Genomic DNA, 23,276 nt, shown 5'->3' with positions numbered 1-23,276 from the left:
TACTAAGTATTGTACACATTGAAAAGGTCTACAGAAAAGTCCGCGATGGCATATGTCTATCTATTATGGATAACCCACAATAACTTTTTTTTGTCATTTACTTTTTACGACAAATAATGGCTAATTTTCGAAGCGATTTTAACCAATACAGCATTAATCCTTAACCAATTAAATACCTTGAATACATTGTTCATTTAATATAGATCTAAATGGCCCTTTACACCGTATGTTTCAAGTGAATATTTTCGAAGATATTACAGATTTAAAAATTGCGGGACGTACCGTTTGCGGCGGTACCGGCCGGCCGGGCCGCTATGTTTTTATAAAGATTTTCTGTAGTGTATTTAGTATCAGCATTGCACCCGTGCGAAGCCGGGGCGGGTCGCTAGTTAAAAATAAAACAGTTGGTTTTGCTTTTACAAGAATAAATCATGATTAAGGTAACGCAACCAGCAATTGAAAAATTACTTTTGACGTAAATTCTAATGCCGGCTGTACACACTCGCCGAGACACACCGAGACAGGCCGAGAACGAGTATGTACATGGTGCATTCGTCTTGTCTCGCACTCTCGTGTCTCGCCTCGGCTGTCTCGGTCGCTGGTCGGTTTTTTGCGCCCGAGTCAAAGGGTCTCGTTGAGTCTCGCGAGGAAAACGAGAGCGAGCATGTACACACTCGTTCAGTTAGTTGCTCGCTGACGTTATTTATGAACGCACGTGTTTCACTATGTGGTCTAATGAACGAGAATTACAGTTTTTGGAGTGCTATCAAACAGAACCTTTTTTATGGAACTTATTTTTTATGGATTTATTTTAAACTAGCTTTCCGCCCGCGGCTTCGCCCGCGTTTTCAAAGAAAAACCCGTTCCCGTATTTTTCCGGGAAAAAACTATCCTATGTCCTTTCTCGGGTATCAAAATATCTCTATACCAAATTTCATGCAAATTGGTTCAGTAGTTAAGGCGTGATCGAGTAACAGACAGACAGACAGAGTTACTTTCGCATTTATAATATTAGTATGGATTGGCCAGAAGGTTCTGCCACCAACTCAGCCAATTGATTTTCCATTTTACTTCTGAAACAAAGAAGCGTTTCTATTGATTCCTTAAAAATACAATAAAATACATTAACTATTCAGGAAGTTTTTATATTTATTTCCCTGTTTCTACTGCGGTGCATAGTAATCATCCACCATCTTCTTTTTCTCCATGGTTTGAGAATTTTTTTTTTATAGTAAATGTTTAAAAAATTATAATAGCTCACGGCACAAAGACAAATAGCAGCAGCTATTTCTACGTCCATTCTCGTGTAAGTCTTCAGTTCAAATGTTAGAACGAGTGTGTACAGGCATGCTCTCGACGAGAGTCTTTTCGGCCGAGGCTCTCGACGAGAGGCTCTCGACGAGTGTGTACAGCCGCGGTAAGCTTGCTAACACGCGAGCAATTTTATCGTGCGCCTAAATAACTCAGATATTATTAGGCTAAGGGCTGATTTTTCAATGCTTAGATAAAACTTATTCATCGAATAATGTATAAAACTACCATTTTAAAAACGTATTCTAATTGCCCGTATTTGACAGTTTACGTGACATTTTAATATTATCGTGTAATACTTTATTGGACGGATAAGTTTTATCCAAGCATTGAAAAATCGGCCCTAAATCTAAAATTCTTTAATACATTTTGATTTGAATGTCTAGGTTTGTTCTGGGTCGTCATTAAAACTACCAGATGCAGTTTTCGTCTATTGTGTAAAGTTGAAGACTAACTAGAAAGTTGATTTGGTTATGCCCCAAACTGACTCATTTAAAGCACAAATAACCATTGCCCCCAAACTGACTCATTTAAAGCACAAATAACCATTGCTAAAGATTCCACATTAAAGTACTGTAAGAAATATACTTACTGTACATATAACTCAATTCTTCCTAAATCCATACTTATAATATTATAAATGCGAAAGTAACTCTGTCTGTCTGTCTGTTACTCAATCACGCCTTAACTACTGAACCAATTTGCATGAAATTTGGTATAGAGATATTTTGATGCCCGAGAAAGGACATAGGATAGGTTTTGTCCCAGAAATCCCACGAGAACGGGAACTATGCGGGTTTTTCTTTGACTGCGCGGGCGAAGCCGCGGGCGGAAAGCTAGTGTAAAATATTTAATTTTTACCCAATTCTTGCCCATTACCCCAGTCTTTTTGAACTTTACGTTATCTTGTTACATTAGATGATAACATAAAAACCCGCACAATATCAATGTTAATTAGTGTTTCATGTTATCTCTATTTTCTAAACATATCGAACCAGTTTAAACGATAAAGAAGATAAAAATAAAAAAAAATCTTTCATCCATAGCAAGAAATATAATCGTTACTTTTATTCTGATAGGCCCAAATAGATAAAATATATGGAGTTACTTCGACAAGACCCGTTTAGATCGGCGTTTTTAATCTTAACTTGATAATTTTCCGTAACACTTTTTTCTAACTCTAAGGAATTACTGATTCCACGCTATTAAATTACACTCGAAAAATTACGTCCCGAAATCTATTGAAAAACTTAGGCTAATGCAATGGTCACGTAGTATATGTTAGAAGTAAGTTTATTTTAAAATTGAACAATTACATTGTGTTAGATTGTGAAAAAATGGACAAATTAAATATAATCTCATCGGAATCATACCATTTAAAAAGCAAATAACACATAATACATTATTAAAATATAAGCATAAATTAACTTATTATGATGCTTTAGATTGCAGAAGAAACTCGTCTTCAAAGTTAATCCTACACTGGAACTATACTGGTTTTATTATTTCATTCTAAAAAGTTCCGAAAAGCCTTTTGAAGACTTCCTTACTATCTATTGAATGGATTAGTTTAATATTTGGAAGATATTAGCAAAATAAGATCCCATATAATCGACTATGCATCGGCAAGCTAGTTCAACGGTCTGGAAATTTAAGGGGTTAAAATATTATTAAGATGTCTAGACGATTTATTAGTCTAGCTGGTGTTGACATATAATTTCTAGTTACCTATTGATGCTGGGTATTTATAGTTCCAAAAAAAGATTATGATTTATATTATAATACTTCTGAAATTCAACATCAACAAGCTATGGCCCCAACCACTAGTTTTATAAGGCGTGTACAAACTTCGCCTACTTTTGTAATGAAAAGTTATTGTTGTTCATCATCGTGACCCAGAAATGTAGGTTATAAATTTGGTCGATAATTGAATATGCTTAGAATAACATGGAACAAATCGTCGATCGAAGTAAAACATGAATAACACGATATTTAACTTCACTTTAATTTTCCTCTCGACGAGACAGTTAGTCTATATAGTAGAGAATCGGTAGAGATTCAGACCGATGAGATGAAAAGTGGTGAACGGTACTTTATTAAATGAAGATTAGATAATTTCCTTCGTCTGAGATTGCGTTCGATATCGGCCACCCCCCTATAAATTACCGAGTAATCTCAGTCGGTAATTACTAAATCTTGTTGTAATCGCAGGAACGTCAAAATGAGTAGAGCTTAACCTCTTTCAACAAAGACTTCAGATTTATTAAGTTAATCATTTCAAACTTAAAGGATTTTCTGATCTTAAACCGTGTTTCATCAAAAATGATTAATTCAAGAATTGAAAGACACACCCAACCATAATTCTTTATAGGTGATAAAGCGTCACATCAGCAAAGATATTAAAAAATTATAAATGGAACGGACGCGACCTAAATTTTGCCACACGTGAACGACTATTTCCAGACAACAGTAAGGTATGTCAGGTAGCTTTCAAAATAACACCTCTGAAACGCGTGCACATTATCTTGGATTCACATTCACATGTGCATTAACGTTTTGGGAAAGAGCATGCGTCTATTTACAGTGTACGCAAGTAGCTGTTTTTACTTATACTTTACCATATCTGCCGTACTCGCATAGCGACACTCTTTCACTTTTATCAACGTTGGAAAAAGTATTTGATAAATATTATGAACGATGTGAATCTGTACGCAAACAACTTGACTTCCCTGCATCAGAACCAACTTTCATTTTCACGAGATATTGACAAAAAAAATCAATGGATAGCCATTGATTTGCGGCGGTGAAAAAATGCCATAATTGGACATTCATTCAACAATGGCTGCAGATACAGGATTGCAGACGCGATGCAAATAACAAAAATCAATACGTCGAGCGAACGCTGTGGCCAAACTCGCACAAAATTAACCATCCTCACATTTTTAGCGCACGGTGTTGATGAATGTTTATATATTCACAAAAAACGAAACACAAAAGACGGAAAATCGCAATACAACAAAGAGCCTGTATGGGATACACAATGCGATTTACAAACACAAACTGCGATGCAGACAGAATTCTCAGACGGTCTCTCAGACCTAATAGACAATAGATCATCTGACATCCGTTAAGGGACGTTGACAGGTTAATAACTAACTGCAGCCTAGACAGTTACAAACTTTGCATTTGATAAAACCTGCCTCATTGTCATATGGCACCATAGCAGTCTATTGTGTGATAGCTATACGAAGCCCCTAAGTGAGTGGTTGAGAGTCTACGTCTCCAAGCTGGCACTCGAGTGAACCCTGTTGACCTAGTGTATGGCAGTGAGGGCAAAAACTCCACACCTGTTTTATATTATGTCGTATAACATTATAACATGATCAGTCGCTATGCATATGCGACGTGATTTATGTATTACGTTTCAATATTACTAATTAAATTTCAAGGAACATTATTTCTTTGATTAGGTGGACCTGTTTCATATAATGCTGATTCCATTGCAGCGTTATTATTCGGTCTTGAACGGTAGATTCAACCACCATATATATCCATTGAAACGTCGTAATGCGTAACAGCTTTAAAAGTGCCATTGCATCAGTCACAACAAACAACCCCGTCTAGACTAGGCACTAGAAATTTATGCAGAAACTTTATCAGTGAGTGAGACAAAGACTGTAAGGGACAACGTTGCTCATTAACGTTACAAACCCTTAAGTATGAGAATGGCACGTTTTTTAAAGTATTATACGGAAACTTTAACTTTAATTGACGCTTTTCTTTCTTACGTATTGTTTTCATGTCTTCGAAAAAGTAGATCTTTCGTTTACTGAACTTTCTAAGTGTCGCTTTATTAAACCCTATACATGCACTCTAAATACAACAACAGACAATTAATTAAACTTTATAGTTAACCTGTCTACAACTAGATGGAAATAAACTTTTCCATATTGTTATAAGTATAGTAAATTTTAAGGGACAGTTAAAAAGAGACAAATAATTTAATTTAAAGTTACAAAATCTTTGTATAAAAATATCAAATGATTAATGAACTGAATTGAGTGAAATGCTCATTTCACTGCTAATTAAACAGTATGACTGAATGAGCGTCCATAATAGATCAGTTACAAATTCGTCGCCCGTCACAATTTCGTTTAGCTGGTCTGCAATGTAAATGCATATGAAATTTACATAGTTAATACACAAATTCATTTCATATTTCCAGATTAACTATCCTGAAAATAAATTAAATCAAAACGGTTGTATAAAATTGAAGTTCTAGCGCGTAGCTTCGTGTGTATATTAACTTATTAACTTATGTTAATAAACCCGAGCATATTCAGGAAAACTTAGTAAAATTAGTTTAATTACACCGATAGAAACAGAAAGAGTTTTACTTGCGGTACGACCGGAGTCAAGACAAAGTGCGGCGTCACGGAGTAAATACGCAAATAGTGCACTCCGTTCGCGTTGGCAAAGATTTCAATGGACTGGAAAACTTCAGGTGCCTCGGAAACGGTATTTAGGGCAATGGATGTAGCCTTGATAGGTTACACGTACCCACACGAAATATAAAAGCACTTTAATAGATACTCGCAACGGTCGTTAATTAAGAGAATCTTTGCAATGACGTCACAATTATTAGCACGCTCTACTTTACGCCAGCGTATATGACGGCATAGAAAGAATTTCTCGTTCCGCAAGTTTAAAATATATGGATTTGGTTTAGCAATCACCTCGACAAAATCTTATATATAAAAATGAATCGCAAAATGTGTTGGTAAGCGCATAACTCGAGAACGGCTGAACCGATTTCGATAATTCTTTTTTTATTATATTCCTTGAAGTACGAGGATGGTTTTTATGTAGAGAAAACGTAAATATGTACCACGGGCGAAGCCGGGGCGGACCGCTAGTAATGAATAAAACTAATAATTCATATAACGGGTGTGTTTCTTAAGTGTAAAACAGATTTATTATACCTCGTAGCTTTTTTTTCTCTCACATGATATATTCCTTTTTCTATCTACAGTTTAGACTTATTCAGAATTGCTTTCACTCACCAGTATAGTTTATCTTATCGAGTCAACGACATTGCATTTATTAGGACCAAAATGGAACATTGCGATGTTCATCACCATATTTGGTATCTTGTATAATCTCTGATCTCATACCCTGTTTCGGTTACTAACGAGAAACGTATTATAATCTCAATTTAAACGGTATTTTTAATTAAGAAATCTATATTGTAACATTCGGACACGCTATTGGTGCTATTGTCGTCATAATTTACACATTTTGTAAGAATTTCGCCAGCCACTATATATTTTGTTACGATTTTACTTCGTCCTTTCGTTATTTATGTAGCAATTTCATAAAGGCTTCTTTGTACAAACACCCCAAACAACGATAAACTTATCAGCACAAAGGCTCATTTATTATCATTCTGAAATAAACAAAAATCAAATAGAAAGGGATCGGGGAACATCTTACGACGCCAACGCAATGCGTGGGTCGGGTTACCACACGGCTTATTATAATTTGTAATGACAAGGTATACTTCCTTAGATGTGAGTCAACATCCTTCGTATATCTTATTCTAAAACCCAGTGGTATAGGAATGGAACTTTATAGTCAACAAGTATGGTAAATAATTATAATCGTCGTGACTATTTTCATTTCAAATTGCACGCTAAAAATAAATTGAAAAGCGTAGAATTATTACAAAGTGTGCAATACTTGCGGTATGCATGGACCATGACTGATAAATATTCATTAATTAACTAAACGGGTGAGTTTTCTAAAGCTGAATAGTTGCGAATGCCTAACCCAGGTTAATAAGGTTACTGGAATTGCAGATAACTGACGTTTTCCTATGTAACCTTTAGTTACGAGGCTTTGCTTTTTTTAGATGTTACCTCGTTCATTGCTCCAGTTCTGTCTCCGAGTAACGATTTTCGTTTACGGCTTCTGCTTCTGATTGGACTCAGCTAAATGCATAATAGATGAGGACTATAATAAGACCGCTCAGCTTCCGGCTATTGTGTTTATATTTTTGGTAATTTTACACAGCGACCGATTTTAATGTTTCGCTTTGAATGGAAGTCCTTTTGTAAGGTTTAAAAATACTCCTTGTTGACATTTTGTTGCCCTATGGCATTGTCTGTGATGAACTTTATGATGCGATTTCTAATAATAAAATTGATGATTTTTAAAAAGTATTAGAATTTGTTAAATTTACACAGAGTGTAGAAGACAGACATCAGTTAAATGGAACTGAAGGTAACCAGAATAATGTTGAACAACTCTACGTCTCAAGAAAGGAGGCGTACTAAATTGGTTGTAATTTGAAGATCATCTATAATAATAACAATTTACAAGGTTAACTTTAATGTAGATTGATTAGTTAGATTCAATTTTATACTATGCAGTTTATAGTTTTATACAGTACACTGCCTACTCGAATTAAACGCTTCATCTACTTAATATGATTCTATAATATTGTGTACAGCATGAATCCTGTGTTAAAATCAATCATTTTTAAATTGATTATAAATTGACTGAATTATGATGGAATTGGTATCGTTCATTATCTTACTTCTTACTAAGAATTCTTACATATCACCGTTGTAAACAGTAGGTAAATAAACGAAAAAGCTGACGATATCAACTTCATTACCTACAATAAAGTAAATGCTATACAACATATCCGCCTAAATATAACGGCAAAGCAATTAAGCCATCCGAAACATGAAATATTAGATTTGATGCGAATTTTAGACAAATTAACGCACGTTTTCACTGAATCACAGTGCTTTAATTAGAACCGGAATAGCTGTACCGTTCAGTTCTGACACCTCTAGATGTAACCGAATGCACAGTTCCACGAATCGGTCGATTCAAGTCCGATGCCGGTCGAATTGCTTATTTTATGCGACACCTCAGTGTATCGACAATGCTAAGAATAGCTTTGCCGGTGTTTTATGGTAGTACTGTTACCACATTATGTAAGGTTAGTTCATTTATTACAGTGAAAATTATCACATTAAATATCTCATACAGATCTGTGTGTACCTACATAGCTGTAGATACACACAGACACGTTATGGAACTAAACTCAATAAATTTTAATTAATTAACAACTTACTTAGTTTGGGACCCACTGTCGTATATTAATTGTAAAACATAAAATGTACAAATAAATTTATTTCATTTCATTTCACTTAATTTTACTAATCCGAAGAAATTAAAAAAATATTTCAAAGAAAAAAACCTCGAAGAGAAACAATTACTTAAATAAATTGGAAGGAAAATAAAAATCAAGAAAATTCCGACACAAAATATTATAACCATATTATAACTAAGTAATCTCTTGTCGTCGTTCGGATTACCTTCGATTTTTAAAAATATTATGGCGAAAATAACCTAATAATATTCTTGTGCATTTATTTACACTTACAATTTTCCTAAGTACGAGTAGTACCTACCTTTATTTTATTATAGTGTTAGAGATAAGTCTAGAGTGGACGTTCCAATATATTTCTATAGCTTATCCTCGGACATAAAATAAAATTTATATTAGCAATAGTAAATATCGCACGTCCGGAATCGATGCAAATGTTATGGTCTCTCGTCACGCATAATTCACTGATCTTTAAAGCCGTGGTATATCGGCTAATGCGGCAGAAACATGCAGTTTCCAATCATACATAGTATAAACATAGACTAATAATAATATACATACTACGTGTATAAACGATACCCAGTGAGTGATACCCATCTCACGTTCTTTGTGTTCATTTTTATTGCCAACTTGTAACTGCTCTGAATTCGTCGAATATTTATATATGTATTTAGATTAATTAACGCTGAACCTCTTATATTCAGGATAAAATAGTTTTCTTCTATATTTATGAAACCCTCGGCTACTTATTACAATATTGCAAATTTTACAATTGTCTTCCTAGTTACTTAAACATTTTCAGAGATAAACCAAACGATAATTTATAATAATAATTAATATACAGATTAACGGATTATAGGTACATGATAAAAATGATATTTATTATGATAAGTATGGATTACGAAGAAAAAGGTGACATAATGTTTGCTTTTCCAATGAATTGTTGCAAATCCATTTTGTTGATTGCAAACAGTGTTTGAGTAAAAATATTCACAATACTTTTGCCCTACTTTCATCGCATCGCCTACCAGTTTCGTTAGTTCGGATCACAGATATCTATTTGCCCCGTAGGCAACGCGTCCGACATAGGGATATTTGAGGAAAAATTGATTTTTCTATTTCTGCATCACCGTTTTCCGTAACATAGCTGTATCGAAGTAAAAATCGTTGAAACGTAGTTCCTTTGTGAGAGCACCTCTATAGTTTACTGCTGAATTTCGATATTGGGAAATATAAACTCTTGTTAAAAATAGTTAGAATAGCAGTACCACAGTACTATCCTCATCTGATACATATGTAATGTCCGAAATTTTAATGATCATGCACACATTGTTATAGGATATATTATGTATATAAGAAGGTCATCTTGGCGCCTATTTCGGCGCCTGCCTGTCGCCTCTGAGAAGGAATGTCTGTATGATAGAGGCATCGTCTGAATTTCTAGGCTAGCCCAGACTTATTGTCATACCTACCCTACTTTCGCTAATATCCGATTCATATAAAAACTGCTAGTTAAGTGTATGCTATGTAATACAGGATGTTTATGAGAATTAAGTCCTTCCTGTTGACCATTCATCAATTCATACAAAAATATTTTTTATGGAGATGGTAGGCTGAATGTCTTATTCTATAGTACCTATGATAGAAACTAATGATCTAACATCTAAATTCTAACAGGTCGCCAAAAGTAATCTTACAAAGAGTGAAGACGTTTTTGAAGGATTATCCTTACATAACAAATTATTATGTAAGCATAGTAGGATGAATATGTACCTACTATATGTATAGTAGATAGTCATTATGCTGGCATCTATAAATCAGGTGTATGCATTGTAATGTATATAAACATATTTCTTTGGATTTTGTACATTATTTTCTGGACCGTCATACAAAAAATGTTACTTTATTTCTATACAGAACATACTAGTGATTTGCAGGTTGATGCTGAAGAATATTTAATTGTATTGCATTTAATTGATATTGAATCTTATTATACCCAATTTACTTCATAGTTATTTTTCTCTTTTTTATAATTGTGCATTTCATATGTTATCAATATTAATATAATATAATATATAAGCTGAATAGTTTGTTTGTTTGGTTTTATTTCAGGGACTATGGATCTGGCTTTAAAATTTATTTTAGTGATAACCGATTTATATGTAGATTAAGGCTAGAGTCAATACAATAATTAACAAGGTAATAGGAGCGGAAAAATGTAGGCAAAGCCACGGGGAAAAACTAGTTAAATATAAAATCAATATCTTATTTATTAAAGTAATACTACTTTATTGTGGTTCAACATTTTATAGCCTAAACTAGCTCACCTAGAATTGTTTTCTCAATGAATTATAACATTTCAAAGGTACTAGTCCATTTTTGATAGTACTCTGAATATTTTATTCCTTTTTTTCTGTTTCAATTTTGTAACAAATGAGAAACTTAGATCTGGGTAAAAATTTAAGTTTTTTTTGTTTTTAATTGATGAAGATTATTGTTATTTTAAGATAACAACATTAATCAGAGCAATCAATTAACAATTTATTCCTCATTAGTTATAGTTACTACCTATCACAGATATGTTATTGATAATAAATAGTTTAATTAAAATGATAAAATACCTACTTACACATTGACGAAAATTATTATTTTATTTTACTCTATTAAATAGGTACATAGCTTGTACATAGGTACTCCAAATAATTTTGAAACTAAATTCAAAAATAAAGACGTCTTAAATTTAGGATAAAAAATTGTTCGCTAAAGTTTATTCAAATAACGGGAATACGTTACCTTTTCATTAATTTTTAATTTACTTTAACTCATAGTTTATTTCTTTATAATTTTGTTGTTTTTTTTTTTAACAAATACTGACAAAATAATATATAAACATGTATTTATAATAATTTTTAGATTTCGGTTATTTCTAGATTAGTCATTAGTTAAATATTTAAAACTAAAAACAATAATTTGTGATTCTACGACCAATTCAAAATTAACTTAAATTATTATTAACTGCGCCTTGTCCAAGTGACATCGATTAATTAGGCTAAAACAAACAGTAACGTCATGTTCATTATATTTAAAAATTAATATAAATAATGAATAAACAAACCAAAACTTACTTACGGCTGATAAACACGAATTTTTCTGAGCACAAGATGGAACTATGGATATAGTTATCACTTATAACGGCAGTATATAATATCACTTCGATTAAAAATTGAAATAAATTCTTTAATTATTTAGTTTCATTCAAAAAGACAAGAAAAATAAGCCAAAACAACCACAATCGCTTTGTACATACTCCACCCCCGCATCTCATAAGTCTTAATTTCCCTCTCTCCCCACTTCCCCTCCCGACTTGAAGTCTCTTTTGTCGTCAAGACCATAGACAAATTGAATAAATAGTTTTTTCGTTTACAGAAATAAGCTGAAGCTTCAAAACAAAGTTGTACTAAAGATTCTATAGCGTGTTCATTAATCGCCTTGCTAATCGCTATTCATACGTGCTCGGAATGTTTTGAAAAATATTATAGTGCGATAACATACTGTATTGGAATCTATTCAACATTGGCGCCTTTTGTCTCACTATATAATCTGTGAACTTAAATGTCAATGTCGCAATTGTCATATTATGGTTTGTGATTTGTAGGAAATAAAGCAAAAGTTCTTTGATATTAAATAAACATTGTTTGTAGTTACCCAAAACTATATTTAATTACGATATGAAATAGATTAATAATATGGAAGAAGAAAGTAAGTGTTATTGACAAATACACACTCCCATTGTAAGTTTTCAATTTCATTCATATAATCGTTTATTTTGTTGTAGAACTAATCCGAAAGAAGAAGAAAGCTTTGAATGGAAGCAACAGGCGTGCATTCGCAGAAGCTTGCAATGATCTTGCGACATATTATTATAAGAACACAAGATATGGAGATGCTTTGGAAGAATACAAGAATGAAGCTTCAGTTTGTAAGGAGTTGGGGCTACGCATGGAATGGGGCACTTGTAACAGGATGATAGGCGAGATGTACATGTTACTAGCGGAATTTAGTAAGGCCCTTAAATATGAGGAGCGACACTTGGGTAATATTTAGTTTCTAAATAGTCTATAAATTTTTATGTTTTTCAAGTATATGACATCCTTTACATACATTTTTGTAAGTTCAAAAATATGCGTTTGATTGTTTTATCAAAATATTTTAACTAAGTTGATTAATTCAATCATATTAATTAAAATAGATTAAGTTATTCAAAAACACTACATAGTAACACTACATACCAGTCTACTTTTTTAATTATAGCTGAAATAGGTAAATAAACAGTTATATACAATTTACTACTCATTGATTATTTTTTCTTCTTTTTTATTAATTGTTATCACTACATAGTATAAAACAAAGTCACTTTCTCTGTCCCTATGTCCCTATATATGCTTAAAACTACGCAACGGATTTTGATGCGGTTTTTTTTAATAGATAGAGTGATTCAAGAGGAAGGTTTTAGTATATAATTTATTATGTTTTAGACAAACGGGCGAAGCCGCGTGCGGAAAGCTAGTAGTTGATTAGAATTTAGAATACAAACATAATCATAGTAAAGCATGTTTTACCAACATATTTGTATAAAATAACTTTTTACAATACTTTCAGCTGTAGCAAAGGAACTAAATAACTTAGTAGAGGAGCAAAGAGCCATGGCAACTTTAGGAAGGATATATCTCCTACAAGGACAAAGTTCTACTGATAATGATGAATCTAAAACCTCGTTAGTGGCTGCAGAGAAAGCTTTTATGAAAGGCCTTGTGTTATGTGAGAAGTAAGTAGAGCTCATAAATAAAAAAAAACGTGTGGCACTCGGGGACTGCCACGGTAAAGCTATTGCATGCTATGCCTTCATGCCACACCTCCGTGCCCGTCGGAGTGGGGAGCGTGAGGTTTTTTCGTTACGGAAATTGTGGATTCGGTCCCCGCGCTCAAGGCCCGCTATGATAATAGAAGATATGCTATGCAATAGCTTAATAATTATTGTTATCTATTATTCTCTTAATAAAAATATACTTTAAACTTAAAATGTCCTTTCTGAAGTTCTGAAGTTTCTAGAAGGAATAAGCATTGAAATAAAGTTAAAAACTGTATATTAAATGTTATATTTTTCCTGTGAAATTGTCTTGTGTGCATACTTAATATAAACTTTCTATTTCTGTGAATTTGATAGTTATTGTTTCATTAATATAATATGTTTACCATAACTTAATATTATTGCATTGAATTCTCAATATATTTATTAAATGTGTTTCTAGGCTCAACGGTAAAATAAATAAATCAGAACTAATGGATATGAGAGCTCGACTCTTACTCAACATTGGAGTTGTTCAAGAGCACCTTGGTCATTTAGACAAAGCAATAGATTGCATCAACAAAGCTATAACTATATGTTCTAATCAGGATTTGTATGAAGTTCTACATAATTGTTATACAACTCAAGCTCTAATGTATAGTAATAAGATGAAGGACTATGCAAGGGCTTTGAGCTGTCTGAATAAAGCTTTGGAGGTTGGAAGCAGGCTTGACGATAAGGTGAGGTATAAGTTAATGAATTTAACATTGTAGAAATGTGTATGTATGTTATCACTACATAGTATAAAACAAAGTTGCTTTCTGTGTCCCTATGTATGCCTAAATCTTTAAAACTACGCAACGGATTTTGATATGGTTTTTTTTAATAGATAGAGTGATTCAAGAGGTAGGTTTTAGTATATAATTAATTAGGTTTTAGACAAAGCGGGCGAAGCCGCGGGCGGAAAGCTAGTAATAAATATTTTCTTAATTTTTGACTCATTTATCAAGGAATTATTTATTAAAAGTTAATAATTTTATAGAAATAGTATCATTTATCAAATTTAAACCAAAACTTATGTTTCTGTTTTGAGATGTTTCAAAAATAAGAAATAAATTGTTTTAATAATACCCATTCCCACCATAACCATGTTGTATTTTTATCAAAAAGAGATATTTCATCAAAATTTATTTCAACTGTAAAACATAACAGTAAACGTCTTTTTATAGGTGCTAAAAACATGTGAAACATTATCGTCAAAAGCGGACATTTTGTGCAAGATGTCTGATTACCAGAGCGCCAAACAAGTGTTGTATAAAGCGTGGAAGTTAAAGACACCAGATGAAGAGGAAAGAGAAAATATTGAAGCTAATTTAAGAGTTGGTATGTAGTACACTTGAAAAAGGAAATTATAATTATTGTAAATGCAGTTAACCTCTGTTAAATTACAGCTGTAGCGACAGCTCGCTCTGAATCGCGCAAGCGAAATGTTTTCACTACAGAGCACATATACAACTTTCCGACATCATTCATCGGGGCTGTAATAACTCAGGCCCCGGAACCACAGACACAATAGAAAATCTATTGTGTCGTGGACCGATCGGGCCGTTTGGGGCTCAATGGGTTAACTGCCGGCCAGTCGAGTAGACTGTCCCTTTTTCGATGGAGGAATTCCAACTTCCTTCCTCCTTCCTCCAAACAAGCCATAATTCGATTTTGTGCCTAAGTTCAAAACTACAGTAACTTGAACTGTATTTATTCTGCTGCTGTTTTTTGTTGTGGATATCAATACATTTTCAATAAATATATTTTAAGCCTTTCATGATAAGATAATACATTATTAAAAGCTTTTTAAATATACTTATATTTTACTAGCTGATCCGCGAGGTTTCACCCCGTGGCTCCACTCATGTTGGTTGTAGCGTGATGATATATAGCCTATAACCTTCCTCAATAAATGGACTATCTAACACCGAAAGAATTTTTCAAATCCGACCAGTAGTTCCCGAGATTATCGCGTTCAAACAAACAAACAAAATCTTCAGCTTTATAATATTAGTATAGATTTCATAATTCTTTCCCTTGTACTACATCTATTTATTTCATTCTACAGTTGCAGCAATGTGTTACACGGAAGATTTAATCATATCAACTGACCCATCAGACCATAGCACCTTCAAGAAACTGTATGAGAAGCTCGGTGACGGAGCTTGTCATTTAAAAAACTATGCAGGGGCTGTGGAATATTACCTGAAAATGTTGGACCATGCGGAATTAGCTGGTGATTGTGGGAAAACGTTGATTCCTATTTACGTGAGGTTGGTAAAAAAAATGTATGCGTGTACTAGAGTACACACGTAAGAAGTGAAACTTCTTTATGACCTTAAAAATGTCACGAGTATGGCGTAACGCAAAAATGTCACGCGTACGGCGTAACTCAAAAATGTCACGCGTACGGCGTAACGCAAAAATGTCACGCGTACGGCGTAACGCAAAAATGTCACGCGTACGGCGTAACGCAAAAATGTTACACTAAATTTTTGTCCAACCCCGATAAAGAAGTTTCACTTCAAAAATTGAACATAATATTCTAATTGTTTGAAAGGTTTTTGGTACATAATACAATTATTATTACAAACTAGCGGTCCGCCCCGGCTTCGCCCGTGGTACCTACATGTTTACGTTTCTTTTTTCATAAGAACCATCATACTTCAAGGAATATTATATAAAAAGAATTCTACAATTTTTTTTAAATGTGAATTTATCAAAATCACAGTAGTACATTTTTACTTATGTTTTTAATAAAAAAATATTTCTGGTATCTTTGTGTTAAACAATATGAAAGAAGACATTTGAAAAATGTATTACACATTGAGGCTTTAGTGATAAAACAAGTAATCATATAAATTTGATTTTTTTGCAGTTTGTATCAAACTTACAAAGACATGGCTTGTTACAATGAAGCGTTGCAATACTATTACAAGGAATATGAGCTAATTAAGGATATACCAAAAGAGGCGTTTACCACACTCTATAATATAGCTGAAGTGTCATACCTTGCTAAGAAACCTTATGATCAAGTGGAGAAAGCATGCCTTAATGCAAGAGATGCCGTAAGTAACATTTTCTTATCATTATTGTAAAACAAATAGTAGATTTTATTTGTTATATGTGCCTTCATATTTATGTACAAATCAAACAACCATATTTCCAATACATAATAACTAAAATATGGTTGTTTAACTTAATAAAGTTCCAAAATGGTTATTTAATTGTATACTTTGTGCACGCAATACGCACCTCATACACAAATAAGACAAATGCTTGCGTCTTGTGTTGAAACAATCAAAACTGTGTCCACGGAGCGGCAACGTCGCGTCGCGTCGCTTGACGAACGTATGAAAAGCATTTTTGGCGACGTTGCCACACCGCAAACCGCATGGCATGTGTTTGCAATGGTACATTTAATCGTATTACATAGACAATAGGACTAAATTTATTAATTATAACCTTTTTTTGTTTTTGCTGCTATATCAACGATGGTAAGATAAAATCATTAACAAATTTCCAGTAAACATAACTAATAACCAAATTAAAATCAAATTTGCATTTGATTTGATTTGAAAGCATATCACAAGGCATTTTATTTGAATTCAGGCCAGGGAATGGAACAAAAGGAAGTACGAAATACGGATTCTCAAAAATCTGCTCAAATATCAAGAGGAATATGGGGAGATTGATAAAACTGAAGACACAAAGAGTGAATTGAGAGCTCTTGGGTGTGATAGTTTGGATAATTTGGATGTTTCTGAGGATGAAATGAGTTCAGCGGGAGGGGATGAGGATACTACGCATATTGGGGATGATATCTGCTTGGAGGACTTGACTGGTAAGTTTTTTTTTTTAAATCTTTATTTAACGAGCATTATCACAAAATGAATATGTCGCTCAGATACACACATATTTATAACTAACTAGCGGTCCGCCCCGGCTTCGCCCGTGGTACATATTTACGTTTTCTCTACATAAGAACCATCCTCGTACTTCAAGGAATATAATAAAAAAAGAATTATCGAAATCGGTTCAGCCGTTCTCAAGTTATGCGCTTACCAACATATTTTGGGATTCATTTTTATATTATAGATTTACACGCTAATACATAAATTCAGTAATTTAATAATTATATCTAGCTACAAATTTAAGGAGACTGATCCGAGGCGAAGAGTTGAGTGTTTTATAAAATTCTTTCAGTTTCTGTTTATTTATTTAATAGCTTATACGAGCTGTCTTTTCACCCATTGATGAACCGGCGGGTAAAGGTTTTATTTCTGTACTATATGAGTTACTAGCTGCTTCGCGCGGTTTCACCCCCGTGGCTCCACTCCTGTTAGTCGTAGCGTGATGATATATACCCTATAACCTTCCTCGATAAATGGGCTATCTAACACCGAAAGAATTTTTCAAATCGGACCAGTAGTTCCCGAGATTAGCGCGTTCAAACAAACAAACAAACAAACTCTTCAGCTTTATAATATTAGTATAGATGTCTTATTTTGGTACATAAGCTATAACACTGCTCAGTATTATAAAAATCTGTTCAGTGGTATTTATGTGGAAGAGGAACTAACAAACATATTACATACATCCATTATTTGTCAAATTAATTCGTATTCATAATTTATTCGTATTCATATCGTCTTGTTATAAATTTACTAGTTTTCCGCCCGCGGCTTCGCCCGCGTTTCAAACGAAAACCCGCATAGTTCCCGTTCCCGTGGGATTTCCGGGATAAAACCTATCCTATGTGTTAATCCAAGTTACCCTCTATATGTGTGCTAAATTTCATTGTAATCGGTTCCGTAGTTTTTACGTGAAAGAGTAACAAACATCCATACATCCATACATCCATACATCCTTACAAACTTTCGCCTTTATAATATTAATAGGATTAATAGGATAAGATTATATCTCTTGTTATTATTACAAGCATTTTCAATATTTTATCTTTCAGTTTCTGTTGCTGTATTGTGTAATTTTTCATATAAATAATTGTTTTATTAGATTTATCGGATACAAACGAAGAAGATGTAACAGAGACGAAACGAGAGACGCGTCGGAGAGGAAAGGGATATACAATCAAGAAAAATATGAAGGGAGAAACTCAGTTACATGTGGTGAGATTTTTAGTGTTTAAGTAATACAATAATTTTTAGTAGTTTTTAATTAACCGGTTATAGTCGGGGTATAGAGCAGAGAAACTTATTTTTTGAGCCATACTAGCCCATAAAAAAAATCATAAAAATCCATCCAGTTGTTGAAGCTAAACGGTTTACATACATACCTATAGCAAAGTCATTCTTTTGAAGTGAAACAGCAAGTTGAAAATAAAATTTCAAGGTCGTGACATGTCAATAGCGTCACTTCATGGAGACCTTTAAATCTTGCTAAAGAAGTTTCACTTCTGACACTTATGCTCGGCACACACAATATTTTTTTTATAATAAATGTTATCTTTACAGGCATGTATATCAGGCAACAAATTGCTAGTCGAACGTTTAATAGCAAAAGGTCATCCAGTGAATATAAGAGACAATGCCGGGTGGTTACCATTACATGAAGCGTGTATACACGGACATACAGATGTGGCTGATATATTGATCAGTAATGGCGCTAATGTTAACGATCGAGGCGGATCTAATTGTGATGGTAAGTGTTTTGATGCTCATTTATAATATTGTAAATGCGAAAGTATTTGTTCGTCTTTCTTTCAAGATGCAATGGAGCGGTTTTATGGAATGTTTTTTTGTGTTTGGTAATAGTTATGAGCCTACAGAGTGACATAGGCGATTCATTACTCCAGTGAAACATCTCATGCAGAACGAGATGAAATAAGAAGACGTATACACATCAAATCGCACGTACTCAGCGTATTTTCGCTGTGTAAAATATAGTCTCTAAAATAATGTTCCTTTCCTTTTTTTTTGTATCCATTACACGTGATTAAGTGCGTTCGACTTGCGTTTGCATCGATGTAGATACGATCAAATCGCACGTACTTGGTGCCGGTATATAATATAGACCTAAAAATAATGTTCGTTTGAATGGATAAATATACGTGTTTTATTTTAATACATATTTTTTTTTACAGGAATAACTCCATTATATGATGCAGCAAGCAATGGACATTTAGAAGTGGTGCAACTACTACTTGAAAGAGGTGCAATTCCGACGTTAAAAACGGACTTTGGTGAAACACCATTACAAGTTTTACAAAAATGGCGATCGGGAACTATACTGACTAAAGATGAAGAGGTTTTATATAAGAACATTTGCAATAAAGTTAATAACATCACAGACAAAACTACCGACATTTTAAATAGATCGAAATCTAAAACTCCTGTTAAACCAATTCAAGATAAATCACCTCCCAGTACTTCAAAAATGACGAGCAGAATAAAAGAATTAACTTCTCCTGTATTTAAAAGACGGAATGTTATTGACGATGACAGTGATGAGGAAATAAATTTAACTCAAAATCACCAAACTGCATTTCCCTCTGACGATTCAAATTCTTCTGGAGACGACGCGAAAGAAAAAGACAACACAACAAGCGTTAATGAATACAGAAATGCTATATCTGCTCTTAGGAATAGAAGTGCTATCGATTTACCCGCAGTTGATGTTAAGAAAAAGAAATCTGCCTTATTAGATCCTACCGAAGTCGATGACGATTGGCTCGACGATGATTTGGGCATTTTGAACAAGAACAAAAAAAGAAAACTAACCAACCCCTTAACTACCATAGCCAAGAAAACTGCCATAGACAGTCTAAAGAATAGCATAGACAAATTGAATAGAATAGAACCGCTATCTGATAATATTGTAAACAAAAATAAATCTAAAAAAGCAATCGAGGTAATGGAAGTAAGCGAAAACAGTTCAGATTCAGACCAATTTCGACGGGACGAGAACATGAATCCAAAAAATGTCGAATCCATGAGGAGTATTATGAAAGAATTCAATAATAAACCTAAAGATACGAGAGAAAGTATGAAACGAAGGTGGAAAATGCAAAGCACATTGTTAAAAGCTGGTTTTCAAAGGAAGAAAGATTACGATCAATCGAGCAACAGTGGGAGTGACACGGAGTTTTGTGATCGACGAGACATTCGAAGATCATCTACACCCGTAGCTTTTAGTCGAAAGTCATCTAATGAAAACTTCTATAATAACGCATCCAATGACGGTTTTAATTTCATGCAGAACATGAATTCAGGTGTTATGCAACCAATGAATGTTGTGCAACCGATAAATATAGTTCATCCGACCAAAAATGGTAGAATGCAGACGCAAATAGTAGCTCCCGCGGCTGTGAAAGTTAAAGTGGAAGATAAAGTGCTGTTGATATCACTCAAGTTGGAGACGATCAATAAGTTGACAATCAGCTGGCTGGTTGAAGAAGTTAAATCGCGGTATTATAAGTAAGTATTTTACTGATCATATTTTTTTGCATAGATTATATTCAGACTTGAATTACTATCCGAAAAAAAATTAGGATAAAGAGAAAAGTTGTAAATAAGTTTCGTTACATATCACAGTATTTGTGATTCCTCCCTGAATAGAAATTAATTGGATAGAAAAAAATAGATGTGCATTTTTTATGCTTTATACTTCAGCCTCACATCTGCTATCAACTTACTTTGTTAATGAGTCTATTTAGTCATAGAATATACAAAATTTTAAGCTTTTGTTCAATGATCTTATGTATATATTTTTGTTTCAATGCGACTACCCTACCCAATGCCATTAAATAAGAAGCAAATTTCAATTAATATAATTTATTCATGTTTTTAGATTAACAGGCGTAAAGCCAGTGTTTAGTTTGATGACGTCAGATGGTGCTATTCTCTCAGAGGACGATCCTTTGAGTTTAGTGTTAGCGTCACCTGAATTAAATACATGTATAAGTAACTGGAAAGCGTCGCCCGCTGAGGAAAGATATATGGAGTGCTGTGATGCTTTGGGTGTTTGTGAGTTAATTATTTATTTATAACGTAACGTTTTTAAAATCGTTTTAGTCGGGTGACATGTTCAGAAACTTGTGTCACACCAAAACCTCACGAGCGCGATCGCAGGTATAACGAGAGAGAGACGGACCGATCTCCCGTCTCATCTTGAGCGCTGCCACTGCATTATGTTATCACGTAAACATCTCGATCGTAAACCTACTTTACAAACAACCAATTTTTTAAACTAGATTTTCTTTGTTACTGTTGACTTCTTCTTCATTCTTCTATTATACCTTGTATTTTCTGAAATATTACGTGCTCCTGTGTCTTTTTATGTCTATGAAAATTCATCCAAATGAATTAAATAGACTTATATAAATTTCAACAATGTACAAAGTATTTTTAACCAACATATATATAGAATAGAACCGTTACATATATATTTTTCGATTGTTTGTGCCATATAGAACTTACTCTCAAGTTTAATAAAATAAATAATTTCAGCACCATCAGAAGAAATACAACAATCAGTTGGTCGCAGTCACACAACACGGCGATTAGCACTCGGCTCACAAACACTACCGCCTTCACAAATACGACCTCTATTCAGAGCTCTAACTCACCAAACACATATAACCGCCATCATGATATCAAACAACAATATAGGAAACGATGGCTTAAAATACTTAATCGATAGCCTCTGTACTATGAAACATTTAACCCTAATAGATGTCAGTAAAAACAATATAACAGGCGATGGTGTCAAAATATTATTAAACGCCTTCGAAAAAGCCAATAAACCGGCCTGTCAATCCTTAGAAGATATCGACTTGAGCCACAATCCTATAAGCAATGATGGCTTTAAACACTTGGCTAAATTGACGCAGTATATACGACTGAAAACATTGAAAATTAATAATTGTAACATAACAGAGAATGCGTACAAGGAAATAAATACATCACAGATTCAGTTTGATGCTTTAGAAGTGTTGGATATAAGCAATAATGATGTTAAACAAGTGTTTATAAGTAATTTAATGACGTCACTAAATCCTAATGTTATAAGTGAGTTGGATTTAGAAAATGTGGGTGTTGAGGGTAGTTGTGTGGGTTGTATAGCAAGCTTTATGGATACCGCGAAGGAATTAAAGTTACGACGTTTCAATCTGTCCAATTGTAAATTGGTTGATGGACAGTTTATGAGGATTTTTAGGTATGTTTTGTACTAGTTACCATAATTTTTTTATATTTTCTTGATTATTTTATAAGACTTTTTGAACCCATATTCAAGTTAATAACCAAGTTTAAGAATATATCTTTCGATATTTTCACTTCATTTTAAAAATGTTTGTTTAAATATGAGTAACATCATAAATCAACGTGCTTAAAAATATCAGACTATTCATAAATGAATTTATTTTATTTTTAGGTGTCTCGGCCGGGCCAAGAACTTACAAAGCGTGACTCTAAAACACAATCTACTAACATTTATAACACTGAAAAAACTTTTACAACGGCAACCCCCAGTTCCCCAAATCAACCTTCAGGGCTGCCAGGATATATTTAAATATTCCCCAGATTCCGATTTTCAAGTGTGGCTACCAGCTATTGATTTCGGGAGATGTATTCCTGAAATAAATGTGACTCCATTATCTAAATCTGATGAGGAAAGAGAAAGCTTTAAGTTGTTTTCGAAAACTTGGCTCAATTGTTTTAAAGGACGAGGTATTATTGAACATTGTGAGGGTGGGGTGACTAAATTTACTGCTAGGTGACTTGAATGAAGAATTAAAATAGTAGCATTATATTAATAGTAATTTAATTTAATGAATATGGCGGTTATGAAATTAATATTAAATTGTTTTCTTTGAATGACTGAATAAGAATTATTGGTTTATTGATTAGAAATTTTGTTGGGTTTAGTTGG

General features: G+C 33.5%; 2 protein-coding genes across 3 annotated transcripts in view; one reads left to right on the top strand and one right to left on the bottom strand.

The window, feature by feature from the left end:
* Positions 1 to 11,815, bottom strand: part of Src64B (Tyrosine-protein kinase Src64B) — a 48,539-nt gene extending 36,724 nt beyond the window's left edge. For both annotated transcript variants that reach the window (XM_090107796.1, XM_090107798.1), the window contains exon 1: positions 11,624 to 11,815. The gene's annotated coding sequence lies outside the window, so the exon portion shown is untranslated. The remainder of the gene's footprint in view (positions 1 to 11,623) is intronic.
* Positions 11,816 to 12,116: 301 nt separating this feature from the next.
* On the top strand, positions 12,117 to 23,212 carry LOC149904163 (tonsoku-like protein). The gene is made up of 14 exons (XM_090107917.1): positions 12,117 to 12,253; positions 12,330 to 12,587; positions 13,154 to 13,319; positions 13,804 to 14,080; positions 14,570 to 14,723; positions 15,454 to 15,658; positions 16,264 to 16,453; positions 16,998 to 17,229; positions 18,402 to 18,514; positions 18,860 to 19,046; positions 19,489 to 20,821; positions 21,195 to 21,370; positions 21,854 to 22,562; positions 22,779 to 23,212. The coding sequence occupies exons 1-14, from the start codon at positions 12,241 to 12,243 to the stop codon at positions 23,122 to 23,124; spliced, it is 4,359 nt and encodes a 1,452-aa protein (XP_089964043.1). The 5' UTR covers positions 12,117 to 12,240; the 3' UTR covers positions 23,125 to 23,212.
* Positions 23,213 to 23,276: the final 64 nt, after the last annotated feature.

Source organism: Colias eurytheme, chromosome 12 (assembly GCF_061535395.1).
Source record: "Colias eurytheme isolate Ceu_HAF_F1 chromosome 12, ilColEury1 Martin Lab GWU primary, whole genome shotgun sequence".
Lineage (NCBI taxonomy): Eukaryota > Metazoa > Arthropoda > Insecta > Lepidoptera > Pieridae > Colias > Colias eurytheme.
Note: the sequence above shows the minus strand (reverse complement) of the source record. Positions and strands in the feature narration are given on the sequence as shown.

Excerpts from the sequence above, each read along its gene's own strand:
- LOC149904163 (XM_090107917.1), top strand. Across the intron at positions 14,081-14,569 it reads GAAGCAGGCTTGACGATAAG|GTGCTAAAAACATGTGAAAC; the intron begins GTGAGGTATAAG and ends GTCTTTTTATAG. Across the intron at positions 16,454-16,997 it reads GCCTTAATGCAAGAGATGCC|GCCAGGGAATGGAACAAAAG; the intron begins GTAAGTAACATT and ends ATTTGAATTCAG.